The sequence below is a fragment of the Polistes canadensis genome, unplaced genomic scaffold (genome assembly GCF_001313835.1).
Source record: "Polistes canadensis isolate GaletaPanama2010 unplaced genomic scaffold, ASM131383v1 scaffold_122, whole genome shotgun sequence".
Lineage (NCBI taxonomy): Eukaryota > Metazoa > Arthropoda > Insecta > Hymenoptera > Vespidae > Polistes > Polistes canadensis.
Genome location: NW_014569669.1, coordinates 325,319 through 339,043, shown reverse-complemented (window position 1 = coordinate 339,043; position 13,725 = coordinate 325,319). Strand labels below are relative to the sequence as shown.

Below are 13,725 nucleotides of genomic sequence, written 5' to 3'. Positions count from 1 at the left end.
TCGTTTGCCGATGTTTGCTGCTCGTCGTTATAGGAAATACACTACGATTAAAGTATATCACAGATGTTAACGAGAAGAACGTTCTAGGATAGAAAAAGAGATAAACGAAGAGAATTAAACGATGAGGATCGAACGATTTCACTCGTGATTCGCCACAGGAGGGATAGACGCTATTTATTTATCTAAAGTACGCGTATGAATGAATATATTTAATATGCGTGTATGTATGTACATATATATATACTCGAATGAACCTTTTTTCCTTTATTTTTATTTTTTTTTTTTCATTTTTCTTTTCCTTGTATCTTTTGTTTTTTTTTGTTTTTTTTTTTTTTAATATCTAAACGCATTTGACTAGATCGAACGGTGTGTATGTGTGTGTGTGTGTGTGTCATCGAGCGAAAATTTTTCGCCGAGAGTTAAAAGCCAACGAAGAAGTTTTTCAATTTTTATTGTTGTTTTTTTTTCTTTCTTTCTTTCTTTCTTCCTAAACGAAAGATGGATTATTAAAACTCGCCCTTTCGAAATAACATTTATTGCGATCGTCTTCCTTTTTTTTCTCGTTTTTTTTTTTTTTTCTTTTTGGTTTGTTTTTTATTTTTTCTTTTTTTTCCATTTTCAATTAAACTCACGTTCAACAATAATAATCGTCTAATTCATTTTCATTCTACGACTCCTGATGGCGATAAACGCGAGTAAAATGTGGAAAGGCGAGGAAGTGTGGTCCGATAAATTGTAATTTTTGTCGCGTAGACTCGATTTTTAAATCTACCTAAGAGATATCTACCAAATTCGCTAAATTTTATTTATTATTCAATTATTTTTCTTCATTTCCTTTTTTTTTTCTTTTTTCTTTTTTTCTCTATTTTCTGCTATTTTTCTTCTACTATTCTTCTTATTCTTTTCTTCATCTTAAGAATCATCTTCTTCTTCTTCTTCTTCTTTTTATTTTTCTTGATCTACCAATTCCTACGAATATGACTTCCATGACGCTTCATTAGCGGGAACTGAGTTTCGATACCGCTGGCAATAAGAGATTGTCATAAGTTTTCAGTGCGTTATACGTGTTGTGTATGTCGCCCCCCATTAACTTTTTTTGTTTTACTGTGTAAGTTTTTTTTCTTCGTGTGGAAATTTTCTTTAAACGAGATACCGTCGTACTTAGGAAAGAAAGATAGGGTTGCCGATTTCGATTCGAGCCGATCGATCGACTTTTCGTTCGATTCCTCTAAATGTATCATTCTAACGTGTGTGTATATATGTGTATGTGTGTATAAGAGAGAGATAATAGATCAATCATGTTCAATGATTTTCAATTATCAAAGTTAATTGTCTTAAACGTAAAAAAGATAATATAAACGATGATTTGTCTCGATAAAATAATAATGAATCTTGTTAAATAAAATTACGAGACAAGGAGAATCGAATGGAAATAAATTAAGAGAGAAAATAATTAGTCGAAAAGTTGATCGAACAGTTCCGAAAAACAACGACTACTACCTTCCCCCCTAGGTATTATTCTTAGCTTCGGATAATGATACGAGTTCGATAACTCAAATCAAGTTACGAGATCTAGATGAAAATATAACATCTTTGTCTCATCTAATATATTATCTCTAATGGTCACCATTCGAACGACGAATATTTTCTCTAAAAACTCTTGAAATAAGAGACATTTTTTTTAATAATCCCTCTTATTTTCATTTCCAACCCATATTCGCGTTTCCGTTATCCCCCTCCTCTTCTATATTCTCATATTTCTCTTTGGCATTTTAACGGCGGCAAAGTGACTAGAATATAACGACTATATTGTCATGCACTACAGTCTTTCTTATAGAGCCCATCATCGACGCCGTCGATTATACTACGTATTTCTTCCTAGTCGCGAATTAAATCACGGCAGCAATGTTAGTTATTAAGAGGGATCGGAAGGGCCAGCCAAGGGTGGTGTCTCATCTCTCACATTTTCAACGTTATCTTTTTCTACTTGTTCGTCGATCGGCGCTGAAATCGACATAGTTATATCAGGCGTCTCATCGTCATCGTCATCATCCTCAGCAAAAGTTCTTCCAAAGTGTCCGCTGCTGCTGATAGAATCCGTATCATCGACGTATATTCTAACGTCCGTGCTCATAGCAGGACAAGTAGTACACTCTACCACCTGTACGAGGCCGCTAATACTACGACTAACATCACTACCACTCACAGTACCACTCTCGTTGATACTTCCGCTCGTACCACTTTCGCTGACATTTTCAAACGCCGAACTTTCGTCAGGTAACTCGTCCGGCAATAATTCCTCGGCCGCATAAATATGAGCGAAACTTTCGACCCTAACGATTTGAGCACATTGATCGCTGGTACCGGTCGTTGATGTACCGGATGAGGTTGCACTTTTCAGCCTGGACGGCCTTCTTTCGTTGATCACTGATTGCACGTCGAGATCCTCTTCTTCCGTTTGACTCACCCGTTGTTGTTGCTTGTCCTTATTATCCTTTGATAACCTCGTATTATTTTCCCCGTTAGTACCTAAAGTACGAGAAGTAAAGGAAAAAATGAGTTAATTTGGATATATCATTTTGTTTTTTTTTATCGAAAGACGATCAACTTACCTTCGATCTTTTTCGTTCGAATACTTGTAGTAGTATACTCGCTAGCATTGCTCCCCGTTCTCGTACTACTTCCCGTAGCAACGCTAGCACTTATCTCAGATTGCGACTGAGTATCGGTCGAGATTCTACGAGAGAAACTTGCCTTAGAAGGATAGATCTCGGCTGTCGGTAACAAATAACGTTCGTTTTGATATCTCAGACCGGTGGTCAGAGTCGACGTTGAACCACTCGGTGTTACTGGCGAGGAACTTGCCATTGGTCTGCTCACGCAAAGGAACGACTTGTTCTCTTTGTTATTGCTCGTCGTTACCTTTATTTATTTATTTTTTTGTTTAGAAAATATTTTATCGTATTATTTATATACAATATTTAATCAAACGATTTTATATGAGTTTTCTTACTTACTCGAAGATATTGACTCTCCTGTGGTATAGCTTCCTGATTTTCCATCTCGTAAATACGATGAGGAATGATTCGCGGTACGCTCAAATTACATACAGGTTTCTCAAAGACCTCGGTGACCTCGAAGTGCATTGGTAACAAAGACCTTCGTTGGTTACTCGAATGGAAGGTCTGACGGCGCTTCGATTTAAACTTGGACGGTCTTGGATACGAGCGGAAACACGAACTACGACGTCTTTCTTTCACATTTATTGCCACAGAAACTGAAGTATCTAACGAAAATAATATTTATTATAATATTAGTATTAATATATATATCTACTGAATAAAGTCAAATAAATTATTTGTAAATCAAATTAATTTACTCCGTTTTAATAATTTTTTTACAATTTTACTATTAAAATACTTGATGGATGACTGAATTATAATTAAAATTAAAATCAATCTAATAAATAATGAGATCAAATTTTCTTATTTAAACTTACCATCGAAACTTCTTTCCTTTGGCGGATTATAAATGAAATTGGCCGGTAAGGAACGAACCTTGGCAAGACCGGGTCTAATAATAATCTTCTCTCTTGTTCCTATTATCGAATCGAATTCTCTTTCATCGTCCTCATCAACTTCATCACCAACGATCCGCCTTTCAAGCATACCACCACCCTCTTCTTCTTCTTCTTCAACCTCGAGAAGTTCCTCTCGTTCCGCGGCCAATTCTCTTTCCAATTGCGTTTCCATATCCAATTCATCTTCCATCTAAAATAATAAAACATTTTAATTATTCCCATTAAATTATATAATATTCTAAATTAAAATCATACAAATTGATTTAATTCAATTGAAAATCGCGTGCCTGTTTATGACTTTCTTCTAGGTGTTTCATCAAAACCGCTACGACCACATTGACCAGTACGAATTGCGCCATTAGTACAAAAATGACGAAAAATATAGGCGCGATGATCGTGCTTACGCAACAATTTTTCACGCAATCCGTAGCTTCGTCGCAATCGTCCCTAAGTGTATCCTTCATTATTCCATTCCAATTATCACCTGTAGCTACGCGAAAGAGAGTAAGGAAGGCCATACCAAAGTTACTGAAATGTGCGTGTTCACCGAGTCCTTGACAAGGTGTTTCGTCGCTGCATTCTACAATTTTTAATTATTTTATAATCTTGTAAAAAACACTTGAAGAATAATAATCATAAAAAAGAAAAAGGAATTCCAAAATTTACAGAAGGAATAATAAAAAACAAATTTGCATAAAAGAACAAAACAAAAGATTTTTACCTAATCGACCAAACAGTTCTACTCCAAGGGCCGCGAATATAAAGAACAGTAAGAAAAATAGCAAACCCAAGTTGCCAACTTGCGGTAACGCCTGCATTACCGTGTCCAAGAGGGCGCGTATACCTTTGGCCATTTTTAACAGTTTTAAAACTAAAAAACAGATCAAGGAAAATCATTTATTCATCATAACGATCTAAATTAGATACATTAAATTATTTGTTTCGTTACAACTTACCTCTGGCTATACGTAATACTCGCATAACGCGAATGATGGTCGGATTGATGGGTATAATCTTTGATTCAACTTCTTCCAAAACGATGCCGACTACTGATAATATAACGATCCCTACGTCCAATTGGTTCCATCTACAGAGATAAAAGATTTTTTTTTATGAGATATATAAATCAAGAAGATCTAATGGTAATAGAATTTAATGGAAATAGGAAGAGAAGATAGAAAAAGAGAGAGAAAGAGAGAGAGATAGAGAGAAGAAATGGCAAGTTTAATGAAAAAGTTTTTATGTGATACGAAATAGATTAAAAATTTTATTTATAAAAATATATGTGTGTATATATAGAATTAGACGAGTTTTACAGAAAGACAAAGAATAGTCCAACAATAAGAGGATATATATATGAATTCTCGTACTTGTCCTTCAAATAAAGATGTATACCAAGTGCCAACAATTTCATGAGCGATTCCAGGATGAAAACGGCGGTGAAAAAGTAATTGAATATTTTAAGAGCGTAAGTTAGCGCTTTTGGCATCATGTAAAATTCCATTGCCATTGTTACAACGTTCAAACCGATTACAGCAGCTATTGCCAAATCGAAATATTTCGAAGTTACGACGTTGTGAATGAAAAGTCGTGTTTTTGAATAATTCGTGTAATAAGGTGGCTCGTGCATTTCTAAAAAAAGAAAGATAAGAAAATAATACGAGGCATTGGTTTATTAAATAAAGTGAAAATTATTTAATCATATTAAAATTATTGATAAGAATTTGTTTGCATTTGACCAACTTCGTCGTTTCTTTTCCATTTGTTGAGCCCTTTTCATGGCCCTTCTAACACGTTCCTCTTTTTCTTGTTCCTCTCGACATCTATGAAAGTTCTCAACGACGACACCGACGAACATGTTCAGAACGAAGAATCCAACCAGAAGTATGAACGCGATAAAATATAATAAACGCCATTCCGAATAATTCTCGATCGGCTGAAATAAAATTCAAATATTAATGTGACATTTTGATATATCTGTCATTTAGAGTAACTTAATTTAACATGGAAAACATAATTTGAAACTTTTTTGAAACGTAGAGACATATTACTTTTTTCAAGACGAAATTTATACACGTTGTCAAACAATGAATATAAATTTCAAATAAGTTTAAACGCATTAAAACGATTATTTTCTTCACCAAAATGATAAATCAGATCATTCGAAAAATTACTTGCTTTTGTTTCTTTGTTAATACTTTTTACATATAAAATATTTTATGTTGTTATTTTCTCTCTCTCTCTATAATGTATAAAATAAAAATAAAATAATGCATGTAAAATAATTAATACGTTTGCATAATTTTGTATAAGTTACGTGGTTTACTCGATATTACAGTGTTTGATATTGCATGCTGTTCCATATTAGATACAGTTAAAGTACATAACTATACTAGAGGCAAGAAATATACATAACATATGTAGAGTATATCGATCGAAGAAGTTGTTACCTGTTGATCCACACCAACCGCATCCAATCCGGTATACATGATGTTGACCCAACCATCTCGGGATGACAAAACGAACAAAGACATAAGCGCCTTCCCGAGATCATCAAAATTATATTTCCTGTTGAGCCATACGTTACGCTTATCCGCAAGACAATCTGTTTTATTGCGAACATTTTTGATATCGGGACCGTCGCAATAAAAAAACGCACCCTTGAACAGTTGAACACCCAAAATTCCGAATATCACGAAAAAGGTGCAACATATCAGAACGATATTGCCGATCGGTCGTAAAGATGACAATAAAGTTTGGACGACCAACTTTAATCCAGGAGCGCGATTGATTACTCGCAATGGCCTCAACGATCTCAACAAACGAAATACCTGGGAAAATAATTAAACTTATATTTGTTAGATAAAATAATAATAATAATAATAATAATGATGATGATTAAAATCTCTTTTACTAAGACGAAATTTAGAAGAAGAAAAAGGAAAGAAAAAGAAAAATTTAACAAATAAAATACACATACCCTTAAGATACCAAATATTCTTGGACTACTGGAAGAAATTAATGACATCATTAAATCGACGATTGATATTATAACTAAGGATCCATCCATGATATTCCAGCCTGACGTGAAATAAGCGTCCGAACCATAAAGCATCCCCGTTGCTACGACCTGAGACGAAATCAAACAAATATATAATCGAGATATAATATTTAAATAATATCAATTAAACCTTATCGCACTCTCCTTAATTTTAGAATATTTTAAAAATTACATTTTACAATATCGAGTCTAGTTCGATATTAAAGTTGATGGAAGAAATATGATATCGATATAGGTAGGAGTGGTAAGGATCAATATTTCAAATGTATTTTTTAAAAATTCTTATATCATATTATCAAACTACCTTGATAAACATTTCTACGGCAAATACTGCGGTGAAGATATAATTGGCAGTCAAGAGGAATAATCTCTCACGACTGTGCGAGGGTATATTTGGTCTTTCCATCGCTAAGGTGATGCAGTTCAAACCGATAAAGAATAGTACCGCATTGTCGAACCATTTTTGATCGACGAACCAACGGCAGAATGCACGAAATCTATCCAAAAAAAGAAAACCCCGTCGAATAAAATTCAATATTGTAATTATTTAATTCTCTAACTAACATAAGTGAAATAGTAACAAAAAAAAAAACAACTAAAGCAAAAGAAAAGTTATTCGAACCTGTTGTTAGGCGAAAATATATAAAGCGCATAATCGTCGCGTTCCTTGAGACAACCCTTCGGTTCGAAGAACATAAAAATTTTCTTGATCCTTTCAACGCTGCTGGCGCTACCGTGGCCATTTGAAGGAGGTGTTTGATCGTCAGTACGCGAATGATCGTCATCCTGATCCGGAAGAGGCTTTATTCTCGGCAGTGTTCCGGTTTCCATCGACAAATTGTTTATCGTACGAGGCGTCGAGCATGGTGCCGGCATATCATCCGACACCATGCTCTTTCTACCCGTACCATGAACGTTTTCGTATCCCCTTAAAGAATTTCTTCGCGAGAGTTCCCCGATCCATCGCATCTGTTTCAAACATGTAAAATCATTTTAATGAATATTTCCTTTTTTCTTCTTCTTTTTTTTTGTTTTCATTGTTAATTATCAAAATATGATTTGAATAAATGACACATTTTATGATTTTGTTTATGGTGTCATTATCATATCTTTCATCCATTCATTCAATTAACATACAATTTCTAGAATACAAATAAATATATAAGCCAAATAGAGAAACGTAGAATTAACGATAAATATTTAAGCCATTTGCATCCGTAAAGCGTAATAACGAGTAAACGATGCCGATCATTTATTACCGTGCTTGAAAATAATCTCGGCAATTAGTGCATAAACCAATTCAATTATTATTCAAACGTACGAAATTTTGTATATCTAATTCTAAATTACGATTGAAAAATAATATAATTTTATAACTTGAAATAAAATAACAGTTTAGTGTGTATTTCTGATTGATGAAATTAATCGGATATATTATGAAATTATGATGCAAATTGATTAAATATCAAATCTTATATTTCGATTGAATTCAATGCATATTCAATTATCAATTGAATGTCAATTTTCATATGACACCAACCAGGGGTTGATGTTGTCGGATGGGAAAGCCCTTTCCGAAAGGTACTCTATGATTAAAAAAAAAAAGAAAAGAAAAAAAGCATTAAGTGAAAAGATAAAAGACAGGTCGTGTCTGATATCGATTACATCGGTATAAAATGTTTCTATTTCTTTTATTTTTGTGTTCTTTTGTTTAGTTTACATGCCTGGTTAGGCGTGGCCGTATAACGGCGCATCGATGAGCCGCGGCTTTCGATGGAATTGTTGGGGCTGAGGCTGCGATTATTGCTCGTTAGGACGGTCGTTCGATTATTGGGCGCGTCGCATTGCGTGTCGTTTCTTATCGAGCCATGCAAATAACCACCGTTGAAGCTGAAAAAAAGAAGAAGAAAAAAAAACACAAAGAAGAAAAAGAATTGAAATAACGGAAAAAACAAAAAAAAAAAATAGAAAAAGATTTAAATCGAAGGGGTGTAATCACAGTACGTTCGAGTGATCTCAATAAAAGTCTCGCGAGGAGACACTGTGCTTCGTTAATTGAATGAATCAACAAGACGGAGAAAAAAATGAAGGGATGAAAAAGAACAAAATAAAAAACAAAAAAAAAAGAAAGGAAGGAAGGCAGGAAGGAAGGAAGGAAAGGAGGAAGTTACAAGAACGGTAGGTAGACAAAGACATCTCAACAAAGACAAGACAACGAAGCTTGAGATGGGATAAAAGCTTTTACGAGACCCAACCGAGAACTATAGTCATCTACTACTACTCTCTTTCGTACTCACGTGTAATTGGAACCGCCAAAGGCACTTCTGCCATTGTTCAAAACGATCGTTCGACTGGCTTGTTCCTCGTCGCTTTGGGACCAACGTTTTCTTCGCAAAGATGGCCGAGACAAACGCCAAGAGTATCCTCTATGTATTCTCGGTGGACTGAGATAATACGTAGGAATAATAGAAAGAGATAACGGTGATTAATCCAAATGGGATAATTAACCGAATCCACCACCACCACCACCACCACTATCAATAGTATTTACTACCTGGAGTTTGAGAATTCTCTCGAGGAAGGATTTACCACCGCGGTTACTAGGCTTATTCGTCTGGGAAATTGTCCGGCCATCAAATTGTTCGTTGAAAACTTGCTACCACCATTGTCTGGTAACTTTAATAATCCTGATGGTATACTACATTGACTCTGAAAATCAATATCGTTATTAAAATCTTCGATCTTTAAATAGAAATATATATATATATTTATTTATGTACCGGATTAATTATGATAATGGATTGATCCAATGAGTAAAAACAAAAATATTCTACATATTAATATAATATAAGAATTAATGATTAAAGAATAAATCATGAAATTAATTCCGATTACCGTCATAATTATCCCGGCATCATATATATATATTATAAATAAACGATTATTTAGATGTTCGAATAAATTATAAATCCAAATGAGATTTTTAGATTTTCGAGTTTTAAATGCGATACGCATACGATGAACTCGTTCGATCGAAAAGGAAGTAGTTAACGAGAAAATGATCAGCCTCAGGCCAAACAGAATTGTCGAGGATGATGTTGATACATGTTCAGGAACATATTCACAAGAGAGAGAGAGAGAGAGAGAAAGTTAAAGAGCATATCGAAAGTTTGCAAGTTAGATCGACTATGATCGAGTACATACACCGGTCCGGTCGATAGACTCAAAGGAAAGGGTGGCAGCCGGTGGAAAAACCGCACGATAATTAAGGTCTCTGTAACCAACGTCGAGTGTTGTGTTTGGCGAGTCTTGAGGAGTGGCTGCTGTATGTGTGATTATCGGTGGTTGACCAACGCCACTCATCATTTTGTTTTCCTTTTGAATGTTGCACTTTGGCTCGTCTATACGTTGCCTCCAACTGCTGTTCTGTTTTTCCCTACAACTGTTGTCCTTGTATTTTCTAAGCTCCTCCGCACTTTGCCAAGAATTTTTTCGTTCCTACGAGCAAACAAATTTATCTTTATACGATATATATATATATACTGTTTTTGGAGATCATTTTATTTTATTTTATTTTTATTTTTGTTTTACATATTTTTCTTGTTGAAATCAATCGACGAGACAACGTGAAGAATTGATAATGTCAAAAAGGAAAAAAATATTTAAAGTTTTATTCGGATCTTGTACGAATTGGATTTGATATTTTTTAATATCTCGTACCTGTGTATACGTGTCGCTGTCGGTAATCGAATGAGATCTCGAAACCCTTGAAGATCCTTCCTCGCTACCCATTCCTGCTTCTTTTGCTGCCAACTTGGCCATCTCTCTTTGTTCTCGTTCTCTCCTTTCGTTTCTCTGTAAACGCGTGCCGATAATAATGAACCGATCAAAAAACCTTTTAATCTTATAGATAGTTGAAATTTCGCGTAATAAAAAAAGTAAAAAAGAAAAAAGTAGAACAAAAAGAAGAAGAAGAAGAAAATGAGAGATCAAATATAATAACAAGATGGAAAGAAATCTCGTTTGGAATTTTCTTCACGTTTTTAACAAGAAATAAAATCTACGGCGTAATTTCGTAAGCGATAACGAAACGGTTCCAGTCTATTAATTTCCTTAGAAAGATTTAAAGAGTAGAAGGAACACGATAAGGTTTTTCGATGCCAATGGCGTAATGTCGCATTATCACGAGAGCGTAAACTTTGCCACGCAACATAAGAACGTGGGTAGGTTGATATATATACATATATATATATATATATGTACATGGAATGAATACATTGGCCGATCCTTAGATAGCTTTACCTACTTCTTACGGTTGAATATCCTCGCAGTAACATGGAAGATAGGGGTTTGAACGTCTACTTTCACGGTGTTTTGTTTTATCGTCAAATCGATCGTTTAAAGGGTTTACGCAAAATTGCGATTAAATGTTAAGGGTCATATATCTTAAAGAGTTTATTTCCTCGTTAGAATATTTCCGGAATTTCGAAAGTTTAAAATAAAATATTAATAACCCTTTCCCTTTTTCGATTATCAACATAATATCTTAATTGATGAGGCTCACCTCGGATGAGAAACCTTCCACGAGAATGGCGACTAGAAGATTGAACAGTACGTAATTTCCAAATGTCATCAGAGCTACGAAGTAGAGGGCAGCCCAGTGAGATGTTTTCTGCATACCATTGAAAAGCACCACGTTCCAATCTTCTTGCGTTAATATCTATTTAAAATGGATCGAACAAATAATATGGACAACATTTGAAAATCATTATTCGAATAGGAAAATCCATTGATCTTTGGATAACTTTATCGATTGGCGAAGACGAAACCAATTGGGCCATATTTTCATACAATGGTCTAATCAAATCATTTTCTCCATATATATCTATCTATCTATCTATTTCTTTTCGTTACTACGTTTTTCATCACAACAATATCCACGTCCCGATATCCGTGCGTCCCGATTTAATCGTACGACCGACTTCTCAACTAGCATGGAAAAGGAGTAATGTAAAGAAGAAGATAATCAGCGTATCGGATGCCAAAGTACTATTGAAAAGCACCGAAAAGCTTCATTCGTCATTTTGAACAATCGGGCCAAGGACGATGGAGAAATTTGTTTTAAATTTTGGAACCGGCCTGACACGTTCATATTTCCATATCTGGCCTCGGTTACAAAAACGTATTGCCAATCGATATCGTCTCCTTTTCAGCATATACATGCTGAAAGCATCGCGTACCACGAATTTCTCTCTCTTTCTCTCTGCATATATATATATACATATACATATTTACGTGTATATATGTAATACGTTTTTGTATTATACGTATATACGTGAACATTCTTTATGAGATTTTCGCTTATCCTTGTTTTCTAACCCCTCCACCTTCCACCCCACCCCCTCCCCATCCCACATCCTCCTTCATTTCCTCTGCTCCACTGTAACCACAATCACCACAGTACCGTCAAGCAACCAAAGCAAAACTTCTCTTTGTTCCATATTTAAATTGGTCGTTTCTTTCGCATTCCGTATATCATCTACTTACCTCACATACCATTTTCTTGCATTCAAAAGTTCGACGTAATATTCCTATAGATTCTCTTTTTATTCCATTACGATTTCATGTTCATTTGAATTCTGATTCTTGACACGTGATAACTGATGAACGAACGAATAATTTGCTTTCTATGTTTGTTTTTTCTTTCTTTCTTTTCTTATTTTATTTTTTATCTTCATTTTTCTTTTTCTTTTTCCTTTTCTTTTTTCTCTCTTTTCCAAATATTAAATCGTGTAATAAGTTGGATTGTACGCATTGAAAATATTTCATAAACTTTTCATTCTTTGCCCCTTCACCGCGTTTCTCCAAGTTCGAATCGAATTTTTAATTCCAATTTCAAAGTTTTAACAAATAAAAAAGAATTTGTATTCGTTTTAAATCCGCGGAACGAGAATGGATGCACTTTTAATAAGCAACTCACGGATTTTTCTTTCCATGATACCAAATAAAATGCACCTTCTTTTTTTTTCTTTTTTCTTTTTTCTTTTTTCTAGGAACATTGTGAGCGGGAAAAATAAAATTTCACGAATATTCACCCGTTCTCATTCTCTCTCTCTCTCTCTCTCTCTCCCTCTCTCTCTCTTTTTCATCCGTTGTACGTTAGCTTTCAGCTTCTCAAACTTTTTACGAGTAGTTCATATACTTAAAACGATACAAAAGCTTTTTCATGTGGTCGGATGAAAGTATTATATTTTTGTTCTTCCTCCTTGTTTTTTTTTTCTTTTATTTTATTTTATTTTTTTTTTTTTTCGTGGTTTAGTCATCCCGCGTACGAAGAGAACAATTTCACTACAAACGAAAAAAGATTCAAAAGCTCCAGGAAAGACCGCTGCTTTTTGTTTTCTTTTTTACTATTTTTCTTAACCATAACGTTAATCTAATGAACACGTAATTGGATCTTGTGAAACGCAGAAGGATATTATGTGCACAAATTTTCTAGACAAAAAAATTATTTATTTATATTTTTTTTATTATTATTAATTTGTTTTTTTTTTTTTTTTTTTAATTTGTCGATTAATAAACTAATATATAGGAGAGAAATTCGTGGTCTTTGATAAAAATTTATTGATAATGATAAATGGTTCGTTACCGCGAAAGCAGATAGTTTAGAAAAAGGCAAGGATACGTAATATGATCAGAAGACAAAGATAGATTAAATCAGAGAGAAAGAGAAAGAGAAAGAGAAAGAGTAAGAGAAAGTAGATAGGAAAGCAAGAGAAAAAGAAATGCGGAAAAATCTCAGACAGTAGTGAATTACAGATGAAAGAACAGAGAAATAGAAACAGGAATAGAAATAGATATAGATACAGAAATAGAAATAGAAATAGAAATAGAGGAAAAGCGAGAATAAACAAGATGTGCGGTCAATGAATGTGCTAAGAATAATCGATAGTAGCAATTATAAACATAATAATATTTAAAATAATAATAATAATAATAATAATAAATAACAAATAAAAATAAATCTTTTTTTTTGTACACGTTTATACCGTGTAATAATAATAATAATAATAATAATAATAAT

At 34.0% G+C, this 13,725-nt stretch overlaps 1 protein-coding gene across 6 annotated transcripts in view; it reads right to left on the bottom strand.

Moving 5' to 3' along the window:
- Nucleotides 1–306: 306 nt before the first annotated feature.
- LOC106788017 (voltage-dependent T-type calcium channel subunit alpha-1G-like) overlaps nucleotides 307–13,725 on the bottom strand; it is a 67,021-nt gene continuing 53,602 nt past the window's right edge. For all 6 annotated transcript variants that reach the window (XM_014750891.1, XM_014750892.1, XM_014750894.1 and 3 more), the window contains 19 exons: nucleotides 11,206–11,361; nucleotides 10,362–10,496; nucleotides 9,846–10,139; nucleotides 9,196–9,350; nucleotides 8,939–9,085; nucleotides 8,366–8,531; nucleotides 7,264–7,610; nucleotides 6,946–7,138; nucleotides 6,561–6,710; nucleotides 6,031–6,411; nucleotides 5,324–5,516; nucleotides 4,951–5,212; nucleotides 4,537–4,667; nucleotides 4,302–4,451; nucleotides 3,868–4,160; nucleotides 3,500–3,770; nucleotides 3,018–3,286; nucleotides 2,613–2,922; nucleotides 307–2,529 (listed from right to left, as the gene is read on the bottom strand). In XM_014750891.1, coding sequence (XP_014606377.1) covers nucleotides 1,916–2,529; nucleotides 2,613–2,922; nucleotides 3,018–3,286; nucleotides 3,500–3,770; nucleotides 3,868–4,160; nucleotides 4,302–4,451; nucleotides 4,537–4,667; nucleotides 4,951–5,212; nucleotides 5,324–5,516; nucleotides 6,031–6,411; nucleotides 6,561–6,710; nucleotides 6,946–7,138; nucleotides 7,264–7,610; nucleotides 8,366–8,531; nucleotides 8,939–9,085; nucleotides 9,196–9,350; nucleotides 9,846–10,139; nucleotides 10,362–10,496; nucleotides 11,206–11,361 — 4,617 coding nt within the window. In that variant the 3' untranslated portion in view covers nucleotides 307–1,915. The remainder of the gene's footprint in view (nucleotides 2,530–2,612; nucleotides 2,923–3,017; nucleotides 3,287–3,499; nucleotides 3,771–3,867; nucleotides 4,161–4,301; nucleotides 4,452–4,536; nucleotides 4,668–4,950; nucleotides 5,213–5,323; nucleotides 5,517–6,030; nucleotides 6,412–6,560; nucleotides 6,711–6,945; nucleotides 7,139–7,263; nucleotides 7,611–8,365; nucleotides 8,532–8,938; nucleotides 9,086–9,195; nucleotides 9,351–9,845; nucleotides 10,140–10,361; nucleotides 10,497–11,205; nucleotides 11,362–13,725) is intronic.